Here is a 13,754-nt window from a genome sequence, read left to right as displayed (position 1 = left end):
TGGACACGCTCCAGCACCTCGACGTCCTTCTTGTAGTGAGGGGCCCAAAACTGAACACAGTATTCGAGGTGCGGCCAGACATACCAGACATAAATCAGTTTACTTCAGTGGGAAACTTCTGGGCTAAAATCACCCCAAATGTTTTAAATGCTTTACTAAAAACTAAATTTATTACACCTTTTCACCCACCATTCTCTAGCTTTAAAGTTGCATTTCAAAAATGCAATCAGATTTATCTAGATTATTTTATATTGTCCCATAACCCAATTTATCTTCAACAATTTCTCTTGGTGTTTGTTCCAATATTTCACTATGGGCAGAATTATGTCTCTACAATCCAGAGTCTAAAAGAGAATTCATGGAAAAACCAGTGATTACTAGAAAAACATCCGCTGTATTCAAAGATAAAGTGATAAAAGCATAAATGTCTCACAGAATAAAGTCCATAACATACCTTAATAATAAAAATTACAAACAGCATCAACAGCAAAAGAAATATTCATCTGAAGGTATGAAATACTACCAGGTTCATGAGTTAAAAAGGAAGCAAATGTAAACTAAACCACAAAACTCTCAAGCTGTTAGGAGAGCGCTGCCAAGAAAGGATGCATCATTAAACGGCAGGAGCAATTGCCTTGAGCAAAGAACTTCTCATCACTGCCTCTACACTATAATCAGGTAGGATTAAATTTAATGTTCAGAAGTGCCCATTCCCAAAAGCATACATCACAACGTTACAGATGCCTCTCCCTTTCATTAAGGGCAGTGTCTGTTACGTAGCTGCAGCTTACTTTCACCATAAAAAGATGCTAGACACCTCTTCTCCACCTTCGTTACAGCATGTTTTCTTATTTAATAAACTTTCATTGGCTTAAATGAATGGTTGTTATTAGTAGAGCTAACAGCCACACGATAATACTCTAGAGAGATATCAGTGCTTGTTGGTACATTAACTAAGAGCGGAGGGGCTGAGGTCAAGCACGTGTCAATACAAATGAAGCAGTATTAGGCACTAACAATTTAATGCAATAGACTGCCTCAGATAATGGAAATTACAGGATAAAAAGAATGAGGTAAAGTTATTGATAAGTATACTGAGGGAAAAAATAAGATGTTTCAAAGGGAAAGAAACTCTCCACGTTCTAATGTCTTTAAAGCTAGCCTAGCAAGTTTATTTAAAAAAAAAAAAGATCAGAAAACAGAATTTAAAGAGAAAAAAAGAAAAAAAAAGAGATATACAGAAAATATGAGTAGCACCAATGCTTCTCATATAAGGAACTTAGATGTATTCTACCAAACTTAATTACTTAAGCTTTACAATGCTCCTCAAAGGCAGACAAATAATACTAATAAATCCTAGCATCTGAGTAAACGTACAGTATTTTAAATGAATGAGCAGCACATAGAAGAAAGCTCATGATTTCCATGTTTATGTGTGAATCACTAGAACATATCCTATGTATACATCAACTTAATAAAAACAAAGCTGCCTTCTTTCTCACCTGTACCTCAACCATACAGCTAACAGAAATCACGAGGTTTGCCAATCATTAAAAACTAATACAAAACAGTTCCTTTAAGCATAAACACTTATAGACCTCAGTAGGTAATCTGAAATGAGATACAACCCTTGAGACGTGTCAGCTTCTCAATCCTGTTTTCTAAAAGGCTTCTTTGTAATCAGTAAGGTCAACAATGACGAGACACAATGTTAGCTGAGGAAAGACTTCAAGGCAAGAAGTATTGGGAAAATATTACTATTTTTGTAATTCAGAAGAAAGATAATTTCAAGCAGGGCCAAAATTTAAATTTTGTAATAAAAGCATTACTATAGAATCCCAAACGAACAAAAGTCTCTTATTTCCACTTGTGGCATTAATTCCAAAATATAAAACAGTTCCACAGCAGTACCTGATCCCAGCTCTGCAATAAGAAATGCAGAAACAAAATGAAAGACTGTTTTTATTGATTTTCATTGTTCCAGCTGAAAGGCAGACAGTAAGTAAAATGCATACCGAGAACTGCGTCACAATTTTTTTTATTTCATTATTCCAGACTACTTATAGTCTAAGAAGTCTGCTCACTACACGGTACTTTTAATTGAAAGACTCTCCTCATACTATACTGAGGAAGGCCGCAGGTAGCAGCTACATTCAAGTAACAAAAATGAAAACTCTCCTCAACAACTGTGCCCAGGGCTACAAACATCCAATGTTTTCTGGGAAGATGTTAATCATTCCAAACGCCTTCGTAGAGGATTAACATGAAGTGCCTAGAAAGGTAGAGGACACTGTTACCGAGGAGGACACATTCGTTATGGGATGAGCAAGAAGAGGCCAAATATGCGCACGTGTACACACACATAGAGCGATATTCTCTCTTTGCTCCTGAGAAAACATTTCAATATTTTAAGCTCCTTGTTTGACTCCCACTTCCCACAGCAAGCTAGGTTCCTTGTCCTCATACACTGTTCTCCAAAATATCTTACCCATGGTTAGCCTATTTCCTTTTCCTATGCCACCTCTCCCTTCTGACTGTCTCAGTAGCTTTATGATCATTTTTGCACAGCATTTCCACTTACTAAAACGCCTTCAACTTCGACCATGTTCTCACCCACTAAGTAGCCCAGTTGTGTTGTAAAGCCCTGCAGTTAAAAAAAAAGGAAAAACAAAACTCTTTTTTGTAAAATGCTTTGGCATGCAGACAATGGAGCTGGTCACCTCCTCTAGTTTAGACTGGTACTTTCCTGATATGAAAGTTAGATTTCACAACAAAGTAATGCTCTTCAAAAAATTAAACCAATACAGATCTTACAGTCTATGGAGCCGAGAAAAATACATTTAATGCATCATAAGGATACCGGTGGTGAACTCAGTATGCTTTAACTATGCTGCATCAGCACAACTGAAAATGACCTAATTTACCTGCAAACCAATTCCTCTCCTGTACAGCTGGATGCCGCGCCAAGTACATTTAATTGAATGCCACAACAATAACAGCCGCTAGCTCGACTCCTGAAACTGAACAAACTGGCAACAATGCAAATCTGCAGTAAGAAAGTGGTCAGCTCTGAGAAAAGCCTGAGTGAGCTATTACTCACTTCAGAAAGCAGAGCAGGAGACATATATTATTCTTTCCCTGACATAAGGCAACTTAAATAGAAGTCCTTAATATTGAAAAAGAAAGAAAAGTTGGTGTTGAAGCGTTCCCTGGTCTAATTCTTGACAAACAAGTTACTGTCACTTCAGCTCTGTATTTCTTGGGACAAAGACACGCAGGCTAAAGGATGTGCTCATGAGAAAACACACATACACATCAGTTCCTAGCTCTGTAACACAAGGAAGTGTGAAGTTACACTTAAGCGAAGACTACTCAGAGGGCTCCATACTTCCTTCTTTCTACCTTCGTTCTTCCTTCTTGTCATCCTCCTAACAAAAAAAATTTCAACTGGAAATAGCAGCTATCCTCAGTCCTATCCTATGGATGTATTTCTGCAGTTTCATGGTGTTTTGTTACCTGATACAATCCCTCCCCAAAGGAACTGTACTCCCGCACTAATAAATGAAGTTCAGAGTAAGTGTTTCATGGTCTATTGGAATTAAAAGATTTTTTTAAAAACCTCTATATACTTTGACAAAGTGGTATTCGGTCATTAAAATTGCAAAGCTAGACACATAAAAGCCAGGAAATGCAAAGAAAGTAGCCTAAGCAATTTTCATTTAATCGTATTATGATATGACCTTTAATTACTTGATTCAACATTATTTCTGCCTTCAACTGTTTTTAGCATTTCATCTCTTAGATTATTTAAACAAACGGAAAATATTAATTTCTCCCTATGGGTACCTCATGGGTCAACAGTAAAGCCAGAACAATTAGATCAACACCACAGACCTCTACGATACTTGAGTTAATTAAGTAACTGCTAGGCAGAACGTACTGCCCTTCAGTACACAGCCCAGTGCTGGGGGAGACTAGACACGGAACTGCTTCCTCCAAGCAAGAAAGCTTCTGTCCTTGCCTACTGCTGCCCATCCTGCTGTGCGCCCTTTGCTTCAAGTTCTGGCTTGACTATAGTGTCGCGTAGCACATCCAAAACGTCTGTTCTAGAAGAATTTGTATTCCTGCCTTCGAGCAACCAAGCTTGTGCTTTCAGGCTAAGTGCAAGCAATACCCCAGCCCTAACTTGCCTCTGTGTTCTGGTTTCGGCTGAGATAGAGTTAATTTTCTTCTTAGTAGCTGGTACAGTGCTGTGTTTTGGATTTAGGATGAGAACAATGTTGATAACACACCAATGTTTTAGTTGTTGCTAAGCAGTGCTTACACTAGTCAAGGACTTTTCAGCTCCCCATGCTCTACCGACTGAGAAGGCTGGAGGTGCACAAGGAGCTGGGAGGGGGCACAGCCAGGACAGCTGACCCAAACTGGCCAAAGGGACATTCCACACCATGGGACATCATGCTCAGTACATAAACTGGGGAAAGCTGGCCGGGGGGGCCGCTGCTCGGGGACTGGCTGGGCATCGGTCAGTGGGTGGTGAGCAATTGTACTGTGCATCACTTGCTTTGTGTGTTCTTTTATTATTATTGTTATTATTATTATTACTATTTTATCTTATTTCAATTATTAAACTGGTTTTATCTCAACCCACGAGTTTCCTCACTTTTACTCTTCCAATTCTCTCCCCCATCCCACCAGGGGTGGGGAGAGTGAGCAAGCAGCTGTGTGGTGCTCAGTTGCCAGCTGAGGTTAAACCACGACACTGCCACCAGCTCTGCTGCTCTCCCTTTTGGAGACTGCCCACTGCCTTTTCTTAGGAAGCTCCTTCTGCATCAGAATTCCCCTGTCAGCACCTGATCATAGAATCATTTAGGTTGGAAAAGACCTTTATGATCATCAGGTCCAACCACAGACCTAACGCTACCAAGTCCACCACTAAACCATGTCCCTAAGCACCACATCTACACATCTTTTCAATACCTCCAGGGATGGGGACTCAACCACTTCCCTGGGCAGCCTGTTCCAATGTTTCACCACTCTTTCAGTAAAGACATTTTTCCTCACGTCCAATCTAAACCTCCCCTGGCACAACCTGAGGCCGTTTCCTCTCGTCCTATCGCTTGTTACTTGGGAGAAGAGACTGACCCCCACCTCGCTACAACCTCCTTTCAGGTGGTTGTAGAGAGCGATGAGGTCTCCCCTGAGCTTCCTTTTTCTGTTTTATGTTAAACAGAAAATACACACAGATGCATGCATGTGTACTCAACTGCCACATAAAAGTGAACATTACTTTTAGCAATTCAATGCATGAAAAATCAGGTCCTTTGCAGAAAAATGTACAAACTCATACTTTAAAAGAACCGTATACAGAAATTGACAATAACCAAAATGTATTTGATCTCCAACAGGAGTTCTATCTGTTCTGGACCCTCCTAATTTCTCCAAAGCTTCACAATTCAAAGGAGGTTGGAACTAGGTTCTTTTAACACAACCTGTGTAAGGTGCAATTACAGTACAACAAACCTGATCCTACCAGCTCTGCTCACCGGAGTGTGTATTATCAAGATGCTGGAGGAACACAGAACATGAATACATGATATCTGAAGCTCATCTGTGCTACTCTAGATGGATACATAATCAGAAATAAAAAAGCTGCCACTTAAAAATTTTAACTTCATACAAATGTAAGCTGTCACAAAATACCTTTGCATTGTGTTCATACTACTGGGAAAAGCTGCCATTCTTTTATTAACAATTGTTCCCAGCATTACTCAGTCATTGCACATTAGAACCAGCAGCTGGAGAGTTTTGAGTGATAATGAAACCTGTAACAAGCCATCTTCAGCCGTCTTTTCCAAACAATAAGAGAATTAAAATTTCAATTTAAATGCAGAGGTTTGAAACACGCTTCAGTGGCAAAATTACTTCAATTAATGTGAGTGGAATACAAAGAACAGACTGCAGAAATGTGATACAGCAACCAGAAATGATGCCATTAGAGTGCGTGCATCAACCTAACACGACTGCTGCAAAGGTCTAATTTCAACTGTACATATCACAAGGCTACAGGCAACAATATTAATCACTGCTCCAATTTCAATGTGAGGGATACAAGCTCCTTGTCAGATCACTCTGGGGTTTTTATAAGCCATGAGCATCTGTTTACCTTGAGGAATGAAACAAAAGGACAGAGAGATCTATATCCCTGCATCCCTGACAGTTTAGTAATTATTTTACATAATATTCATACCATATAAAAGGAGAAAGGAATTATCCTGCAGCCAGTGAGTGATACAACATCACAGCCTTGCAGAGGCACTGTTAACAGAAGATGGCAAAAGCCAATGAGCCTACAGAGATTTTTGACTATGAAAAACCTCCAAATGCAGGTAGGTTGCTATTCTTTATTACAGGTACACTTGTCTTCAAATGAGAATTGCAAGTGTCAATGAACAGCTGAAATAGTGTGTTCAATTTTCACTTGAGGTTTCTCTGCATTCCTTGATATATTAAAAAAAAAACCCCTAACAACTGCTTTTTATATTATTATCATTTGATTTCTTAGAAAAGATATTCTATTCTGGGAAAAAAAAAACCCAAACAACAAAAAACAGCATCATATACTACAGAAGTCCATACTTCAGTAAGGTCAAATATTGGCTCTCTCTTATAGCCTTGGGCAACCTTACCTACACACACGTACGTATTGTGTATGTATATAAGTGTATATATAAAAACCTGCACACACAATATATTGCAAACCAGTAAGATATCACAAATACACATCTTGCAAACCATTTCTAAAGCATATTACATGATAAATCCTAAGTATCGTTATTTTTCTTCATACACTTCCTATCTTATATTCCAGACAGGAAATTAATTACTTTTCTGGAATTTCCTTCTGAAAAGAACTTTTCTGGATTTAAAAAACAAAACAAAACAAACAACAACAAAAAACCAAACAAACTGGTAAGTACATCAGTAAAAGAAAGCACCAACATTTCAATTGATACTGATGTTAACGCTGAATACCATGTTTTTCCCCCCTTACACTGAACGCCCTTCATTTACATCTACTTCTTTATCTCTCATAATGGAAAATATCACGATGCACACCACGCTCCAATTTCCTATATCAGAAACCTGACAAAAGTTTTGGCAAAACCTGACTGCACTCTTCTCATATGTGCTGCCTCAAGTCATTGCATTGCTGATCTGTTTTCAGGAACTCTAATAGGTTTTACATAACATTTTATAAAGTATCATAAAAATTCCACTCTACATTACACAACAGAAATGGATACATTTACCCATCCCAGGCGGCTTACAATACGGTGGGAAAGATAAGACAATAATTCTTATTAGAAGGACAGTGAGACTCTAAGGAGAGTAAGATTGAGAGGGTTCCTGGAAGATGGTTTCATAAAGGAAGAAAGGGAAAATTGTGATCAGATTATAGAAAGATGATTGCACCAGGTGTGGCACGAAAAAAGAACATGAGCAACAGAAAAAAAAAAAAGGAAAGTGCCAGCAGAGTGAAATCACACAAGAGGATGTGACAGCAACAACAAAAATCCAGACAGAGTTACACATGCCATCAGAGAAAGGGATGAGGAGACTGACATCAAACTGTTGAAAATGTTTCAGAGGGAACAAGGTAAGTTTTAGACAGGTAAAGGTAAAATGAGATAAAAAGGAACGAAGGAAATTAAAGTTCAAGTCTGGGCTCTAAGAATAGGAGGCGACAACACTAAGATTTCCAGCTCTTTATCCTGTTGAATAACGACTTATTAAAAAGAAGTGAAGAGGCACAGCTAAGAGAAATACAAAGGATAGTAAAGTTAAAAAAAAAATAACAAAGGAAGGCAATGAAAAGGTTTCCTTAAAAGCGTTCTCTGGCAAACACAAAGAGGAATATGAACAGACATACTTTTGCCTCCACTTTTGACTCACAGACTGCTTAAGGTTGGAAAGGACCTCTAGAGAACATCTAAGCCACCTCCCTGCTCAAGCATGGTCACCTAGAGCCAGTTGCCCAAGACCACATCCAGTCTGGTTTTGAAAATTTTCCACGGATGGAGACTCCACAACCTCTCTGGGCAACCTGTTCCAGTGCTCAACCATCCTTACAGTAAAAAAAAAAAAAGTGTTTTCTTATGTTCAGACTAATTTCCTATGTTTCAATCTGTGTCCATTGCCTCTTCTGTCACTGGGCACCACTGAGAAAAGTCTGGCTCTGTTTTGTTTGCACCCTCCCATCAGACATTTATAACCACTGATAAGATCTCCCCGAGGTTTCTCTTCTCTAAGTGAAGCAGTCTCAGTTCTCTCAGTCTCTCCTTAAATGCGAGATGCTCCTGTCCCTTAACCACCTTTGTGATCCTTCACTGGACTCAATCCAGTACCTCCATCTTCTCGTACTGGAGAGCCCAGAACAGGACTCAGCACTCCACACGTCAGGACTGAGTAGAGGGGAAGGATGTCCTCCCTTGTGAAGATTTTAATTACTCGTAGAAGACAGTTCCAGGAAAGAAAGGACTGGAGCCTGGTGAGGAAGTGTGCTTGTTAAGTTTAGAAACAAGAGAAAAAGAAAAAAAGATTGTTATTAGACAAGTTCAGGCAACTTCTACCTCCACCACAAGACTGGAATTGAAAGGCATGCTTATAAAAGAGATGGAACTGAAAAGGAAGAACACCCAAAGGGAGAGAGAAAAAAGATGAAAAAAGAGCTGGAAATAAGTAGAAAGGATTAAGAGTCCTGGTAAAAGACCTAGAGGAAGACAATGAGAGGCAAACACACCTAAACGGTGAAAGACAGTCTTCCCTCTGAATAACGACCAAAGTTGTGAGTGCGTTCTGGGAGATGAAATAGCAGAGAAACAGGATAGCTCTTCCACAACAAAAATGGTTTTGAAATAACTGATAAGGTATAAAGAAAGACGATGATACAGGCAGGTGTCCGGGAAATTAATTTTAAAATAAAGCACCAGGTTGCCAAAGCAGAAGGAAATCCTATGTGCAGATCAAATGGGTAAAGAACTAGATGGTTACAGAAAGCATCAGGATCACGACAATTGAACAGGTAAAGACAGCTCTGAAAGACAAGAGCTAACCAAACAGGATGGGAAACTGTGACCCTAAGTCCAGTCAGGAAGGATCAAAACAAAACCAAATGGAAATTCCAGTATAAGAAAGCAGCAAATGACAAAAGAAGAAACTAAGCAGGAAAAAAAAAAGCAAGTAATAACACAGACAGCAGCTCTGTCTGCAGATGATCAGACAGCTGACCAGTGCGTTTCCAGTGGGTTCTGGCCCAGTACGAGGTATCATGTCTTACCAGCATGTCTGTTGCGTTGAGGTAGTGCTTGCTGGCCATGCACTGTTCCAGCTTCTGAGGCACTTGCTTGATGTTCTCTATCTCATCCAGCAAATTCAGGACATGTTTGTGCTCAATCCCTTCAATCCACAGCTTGCGCAACTCATCCCGCTTGCAATGCAGCAGCATCTTGCATGATAGCAGATTCTCCTTCACCTACAAGCAACATGTCAAAAGATTAATTAAATCTGTCCCTGTAACTGGCACTTCTAACACAGATCAGCCCTTTCCCACATTTACTTTATTAGGAATTCCAAAAATATAACGAGACTATAACCAAATCCAAGTTCCTTAAAATTTCTGGTTATTCCTTTGGCTGAAGGGAAACACAGAGTACATACAAACTGGAACTGCTTTCATAGTCAAATGTTTTTTAGTACAAGTTTTGTACCACCAGTGAAAATTTAACTGAACTATCATAACGTGAACAAACGCAGGATCCTATTAACCATGACCAAAGACTTATTTGCACATTTTCCAAAAATCAATTCAGTATTTTGGCATACAGCAAGAATCCAATTTTCAGTGAAAGCAAATAAGCCACTACTAATTTTTCTGCTGTAAACATTTTCCATCTGCCTATTAAATCTTTTGGCACGTCTCCTCCTTTCTTCAAGTTTGGTATCCATTTCTTAAAATCTGACTATCTAAGAGTACAACCATTTTCCTAATACCTCGAGCAATACCAATTTGCCAGGTGAAACCAGATATGGTTTCATCGGAACAAATAGCATTAAGGTACAGTGCAATTCAGCATTTCCATTATTTATCAAGGCCATTACGTCACCCAGAGAAACACCCTGGTGTTTGCCATTCAGTTTGTTCTCAAGCCTCATGCCATCCTCTCTAGTCTCTACTAGAGAGACTCTCTCTCTCTGGCAAAGTCTCTACTGTTCTACCCCATTCGGGAAATATCAGGAGTTTTTCTTCTCCATTCTTTCTGCTCAAACGCACAGCCCGCGTTCCCTGCTTTCAGGTTCTCCCGATATCCTCTGGAAAGGTCAGTATAACCTAGCATTTCTTGCATAATGCAAATCAATAATACATATTAAAATGTGGAAGCAATTAACAACACAGCTTCACACATTGCTTTCACACTACTCTTGTTTTTGTGATAAGTTATGAATACTTAGGGTCCAACCTTTTCTCAGGCTGAACTCTCACTGCATTACACATGAAGAGAGACTCTCAGAAGTAGGCCCTTCAATTTATTTTTAAATAATGAGCCTTCAAAGCACTCCAGAAATCCCACTTCAGCTGCACATTCTCCTCCCTTGTCCATCTAAAGGCAGTTTAAAAAAATACATGTGACACACATAGATGGACCAGAATACAGACAACCGGTAACTAACAATAGCTACATAAGACAGCCTCCATCCAGAGTCAGAAGAGACTAAGATTTCAATACAACAACATTGCACTCTGAAATGTCCTTCTGAAAAGAATAACATAGAAAAATCCTCAGCCTCAGCCAACAGACAAGCGACTGTAAGAGCATTATAACTTGCTGCAAAAGCAGAGGCAAACTAAACTGCATACAGAGCTCATTTCAGACTTAATCCCTTTTCAATACCTTAATTTAAAATGTTTCACTGACCTAGCACACCACCATCAGTGGACTGCTGTTACATAGAGCCAAATTAGGTCAGCAAAACAATCGTGGGGCTAGAAGGAATCTCACAAGACATTCCTACTCCTGTCCTTGCAAGAAGGAAAATCAACTGTATCTACATTTTGGAGCAAGGGAAGGGATGAACAGCAAGTCTTTAAGAAAGAACCTCCCCTTCGTAGGCCAAATTGTTTCTTCTTTACAATTCAGTTTTACAGCACTAACACCTCTAAAGCTAGATTTAAAACTAAGCCTTTCCCAACAGGAATTCATACAAGAATTGACTACAAAAGGTACATACACAGAGGGATCTGGACTATCTATCACTTCCACAGTTCGCAATGCAAGTAAATGCCTGTGCTATCATCTACCTTCCACAACAGGGGAACACCAAAAGAAAGTCTGGTAGTGCAATACAGATTGATGACAAACCAGATCTGGGGCCTCCCATGAGATTAGGTCAAAGCTACTTCAATACATATTGACCAAACCTAATAAGAAAACCTAAATATCAAAAGGTCCTTCACCTTTACAGTCATTCTTCTAGGCAGGACCAAAAGGTCACACCCCTATATGTTTGTTTTGACCTCTGCAAAGCTTAGTATACTGTGTGAAAATAGGCCACTGGCTACAGTTTATTTCAAATTTAGTGCAATTGATCTCTGCTTTCAAAGTGCTGAGCTTTGTACATAAATCCTAGAATGAACTCTTACCCTTGGAAAACATCAGAATGGTCTCATTTTCTTTGAAAATGCTAAATGAATTTTAAAAGCCAGAAGGGTCAGTACATAGCCCCAAAAGGGTAAAAGCCTACTGCTCCTAAAGCACTGCTGTGAAAGGTTTTAAGCTGAGGCCTCCACATAGCCAGGGAAAAAAAAAAAACACAGAATAAATTTGGTGCCTAGTTTGCAAAGTTTAGGTATAGCAAACTATACAGGAAGTAAAAGATAGGACAGGAGTCCAAAGAACTAATCTATCGCTGCAGGGAGAGAGCAGATGGAACAAGTCCACAACAAAGAGCGCCAGAGTTATTTACTGGCACGCTACCGATGTGTGAGCACTCAAAATACTGAAAGATACGGGGGCACAGAGTTCATGTACATTCACACAACAGAACTGAGTTTGGAAATAGCAGCAAAATTCATATTCTCCGAGCGAAAAGCAAGCTGATGAATCACCCAGACTATTTAGGAGGTGGTTGGAGGCCAACATATCAAAACATGAACAGATTAGATGGAAAGGTGTTAGCTTAGCAGCCCTTAGACTTCAAAAACCTGATAGCAACATGTCCAGACAATAAATGAACAGGGGGCACCGCAAAGCTTTGCGCTTCATATCCATCTCTCGTTTTGCTTTTCAATTACTTGTGTTCTCAGACAACAGAGAGATATCCTATGGAAAACATGTTGCTAGTAAGACATAACCTGTGACCACTGCATTAGAACAGGATGGTCCACTCCTAGCCATGCCACAGAGCGACTTGAAAATCAGGCCTAGTTCAGAATTAGTGGGTAACAGTGCTTTTTCAATTCAATTTTTAGTTCAGTTCAGAATGATGACAAGTAGCTGGGAAAAGAGAGAGAGAGAAATAAAAGGTTAAAATGGGAGCTTACATTACACTACCAATAAAAGGACAGTACACAGGAAAAAGATAGAGGAGGTGCACAGATTCGTACCCAGAGTACACGCTATCGAGCAGATGCAAACACATGCAAAGCTAGACTTCACCTGTTTGATCTTATTGCGCGAGTTGGTGATGCGCTCTGTGATGCTCTGGTATGTGCGGATCGCAGTGGTGAGCTCGGTGTAATGCTGGACAATGAGTTCATCCAAATCCCGGTCACATTTCTCATAAGCTTCTTCCAGGCGGCCTTTCTCAGTCTCTCGGTCCTCAACATCATCACTGGTAGATAAAGTCCTAAGGACAAAAGGATTACAAAAATAGGGATATTCTGGAATTATCTATAAGAACAGGAAGCCTTTGCCTAAAAAATGCACTACCTACCGCAAACCAGTCAACTCTTATTAGTCTGTACACTTCACTGAGTGAAGCTTATTTCTGGTAAACGTCTCTGGTGTTCAGTAGAGAACAATGTACTTCAAGAAAACAGTAAAACAAATACTGTGTTTTATTGCTTCCCCAATTTTCAGATGCTTCAGAGCTTTTTTACTACAGTACTGGATTTATGAAAAGGGAAAGTTATCTATTAGTTATCGTATTTCCAGAGAGTCATTAATATGGGCACAGTATAACATATGAAATATATCCTGATTTATTACTTACAAAGAACTATAAAGAAGAAATTCTACTTTAGACTCAGGGACCAGTGCAACTATTTGTTAGGAGTGTTGCAGTTACTACTACTTACCTGCCAAAAGTACACTAAGGATATCACAAGTACATAGAGAAATCTATCAAAAGCCTACCCATGCCTTGCAATAGTCAATCTGTTTTCAAACTAGTATACTAGTACGGCAAAGAAGTGTCATGGGCACTTATTCCTCCCCCCCCCCATTTATTTTAACCTCTGAGTAACATCATCTAGTAAGATTTTTAATTTTTATTTTTTTTTTTTTAATCGATGAAGTTTGAGATTCCAACAAAACTGTTGAAAATTTAATGAAACTGACTGTCATGGTTTAACCTCAGCCGGCAACTAAGCACCACACAGCCGCTCGCTCACTCCCCCACAGGGGGATGGAGGAGAGAATCAGAAGGGCAAAAGTGAGAAAACTCGTGGGTTGAGATAAAGACAGTTTAATAGG

At 39.4% G+C, this 13,754-nt stretch overlaps 1 protein-coding gene across 1 annotated transcript in view; it reads right to left on the bottom strand.

Moving 5' to 3' along the window:
* EXOC4 (exocyst complex component 4) overlaps positions 1-13,754 on the bottom strand; it is a 431,485-nt gene that overhangs the window by 390,647 nt on the left and 27,084 nt on the right. The window contains exons 3-4 of the mRNA XM_009290434.1: positions 12,717-12,950; positions 9,341-9,535 (exon numbers count right to left, since the gene is read on the bottom strand). Of these exons, the coding sequence (XP_009288709.1) occupies positions 9,341-9,535; positions 12,717-12,950 (429 nt within the window). The remainder of the gene's footprint in view (positions 1-9,340; positions 9,536-12,716; positions 12,951-13,754) is intronic.

This window comes from Aptenodytes forsteri, unplaced genomic scaffold (genome assembly GCF_000699145.1).
Source record: "Aptenodytes forsteri isolate BGI_AS27 unplaced genomic scaffold, ASM69914v1 Scaffold173, whole genome shotgun sequence".
Lineage (NCBI taxonomy): Eukaryota > Metazoa > Chordata > Aves > Sphenisciformes > Spheniscidae > Aptenodytes > Aptenodytes forsteri.
Note: the sequence above shows the minus strand (reverse complement) of the source record. Positions and strands in the feature narration are given on the sequence as shown.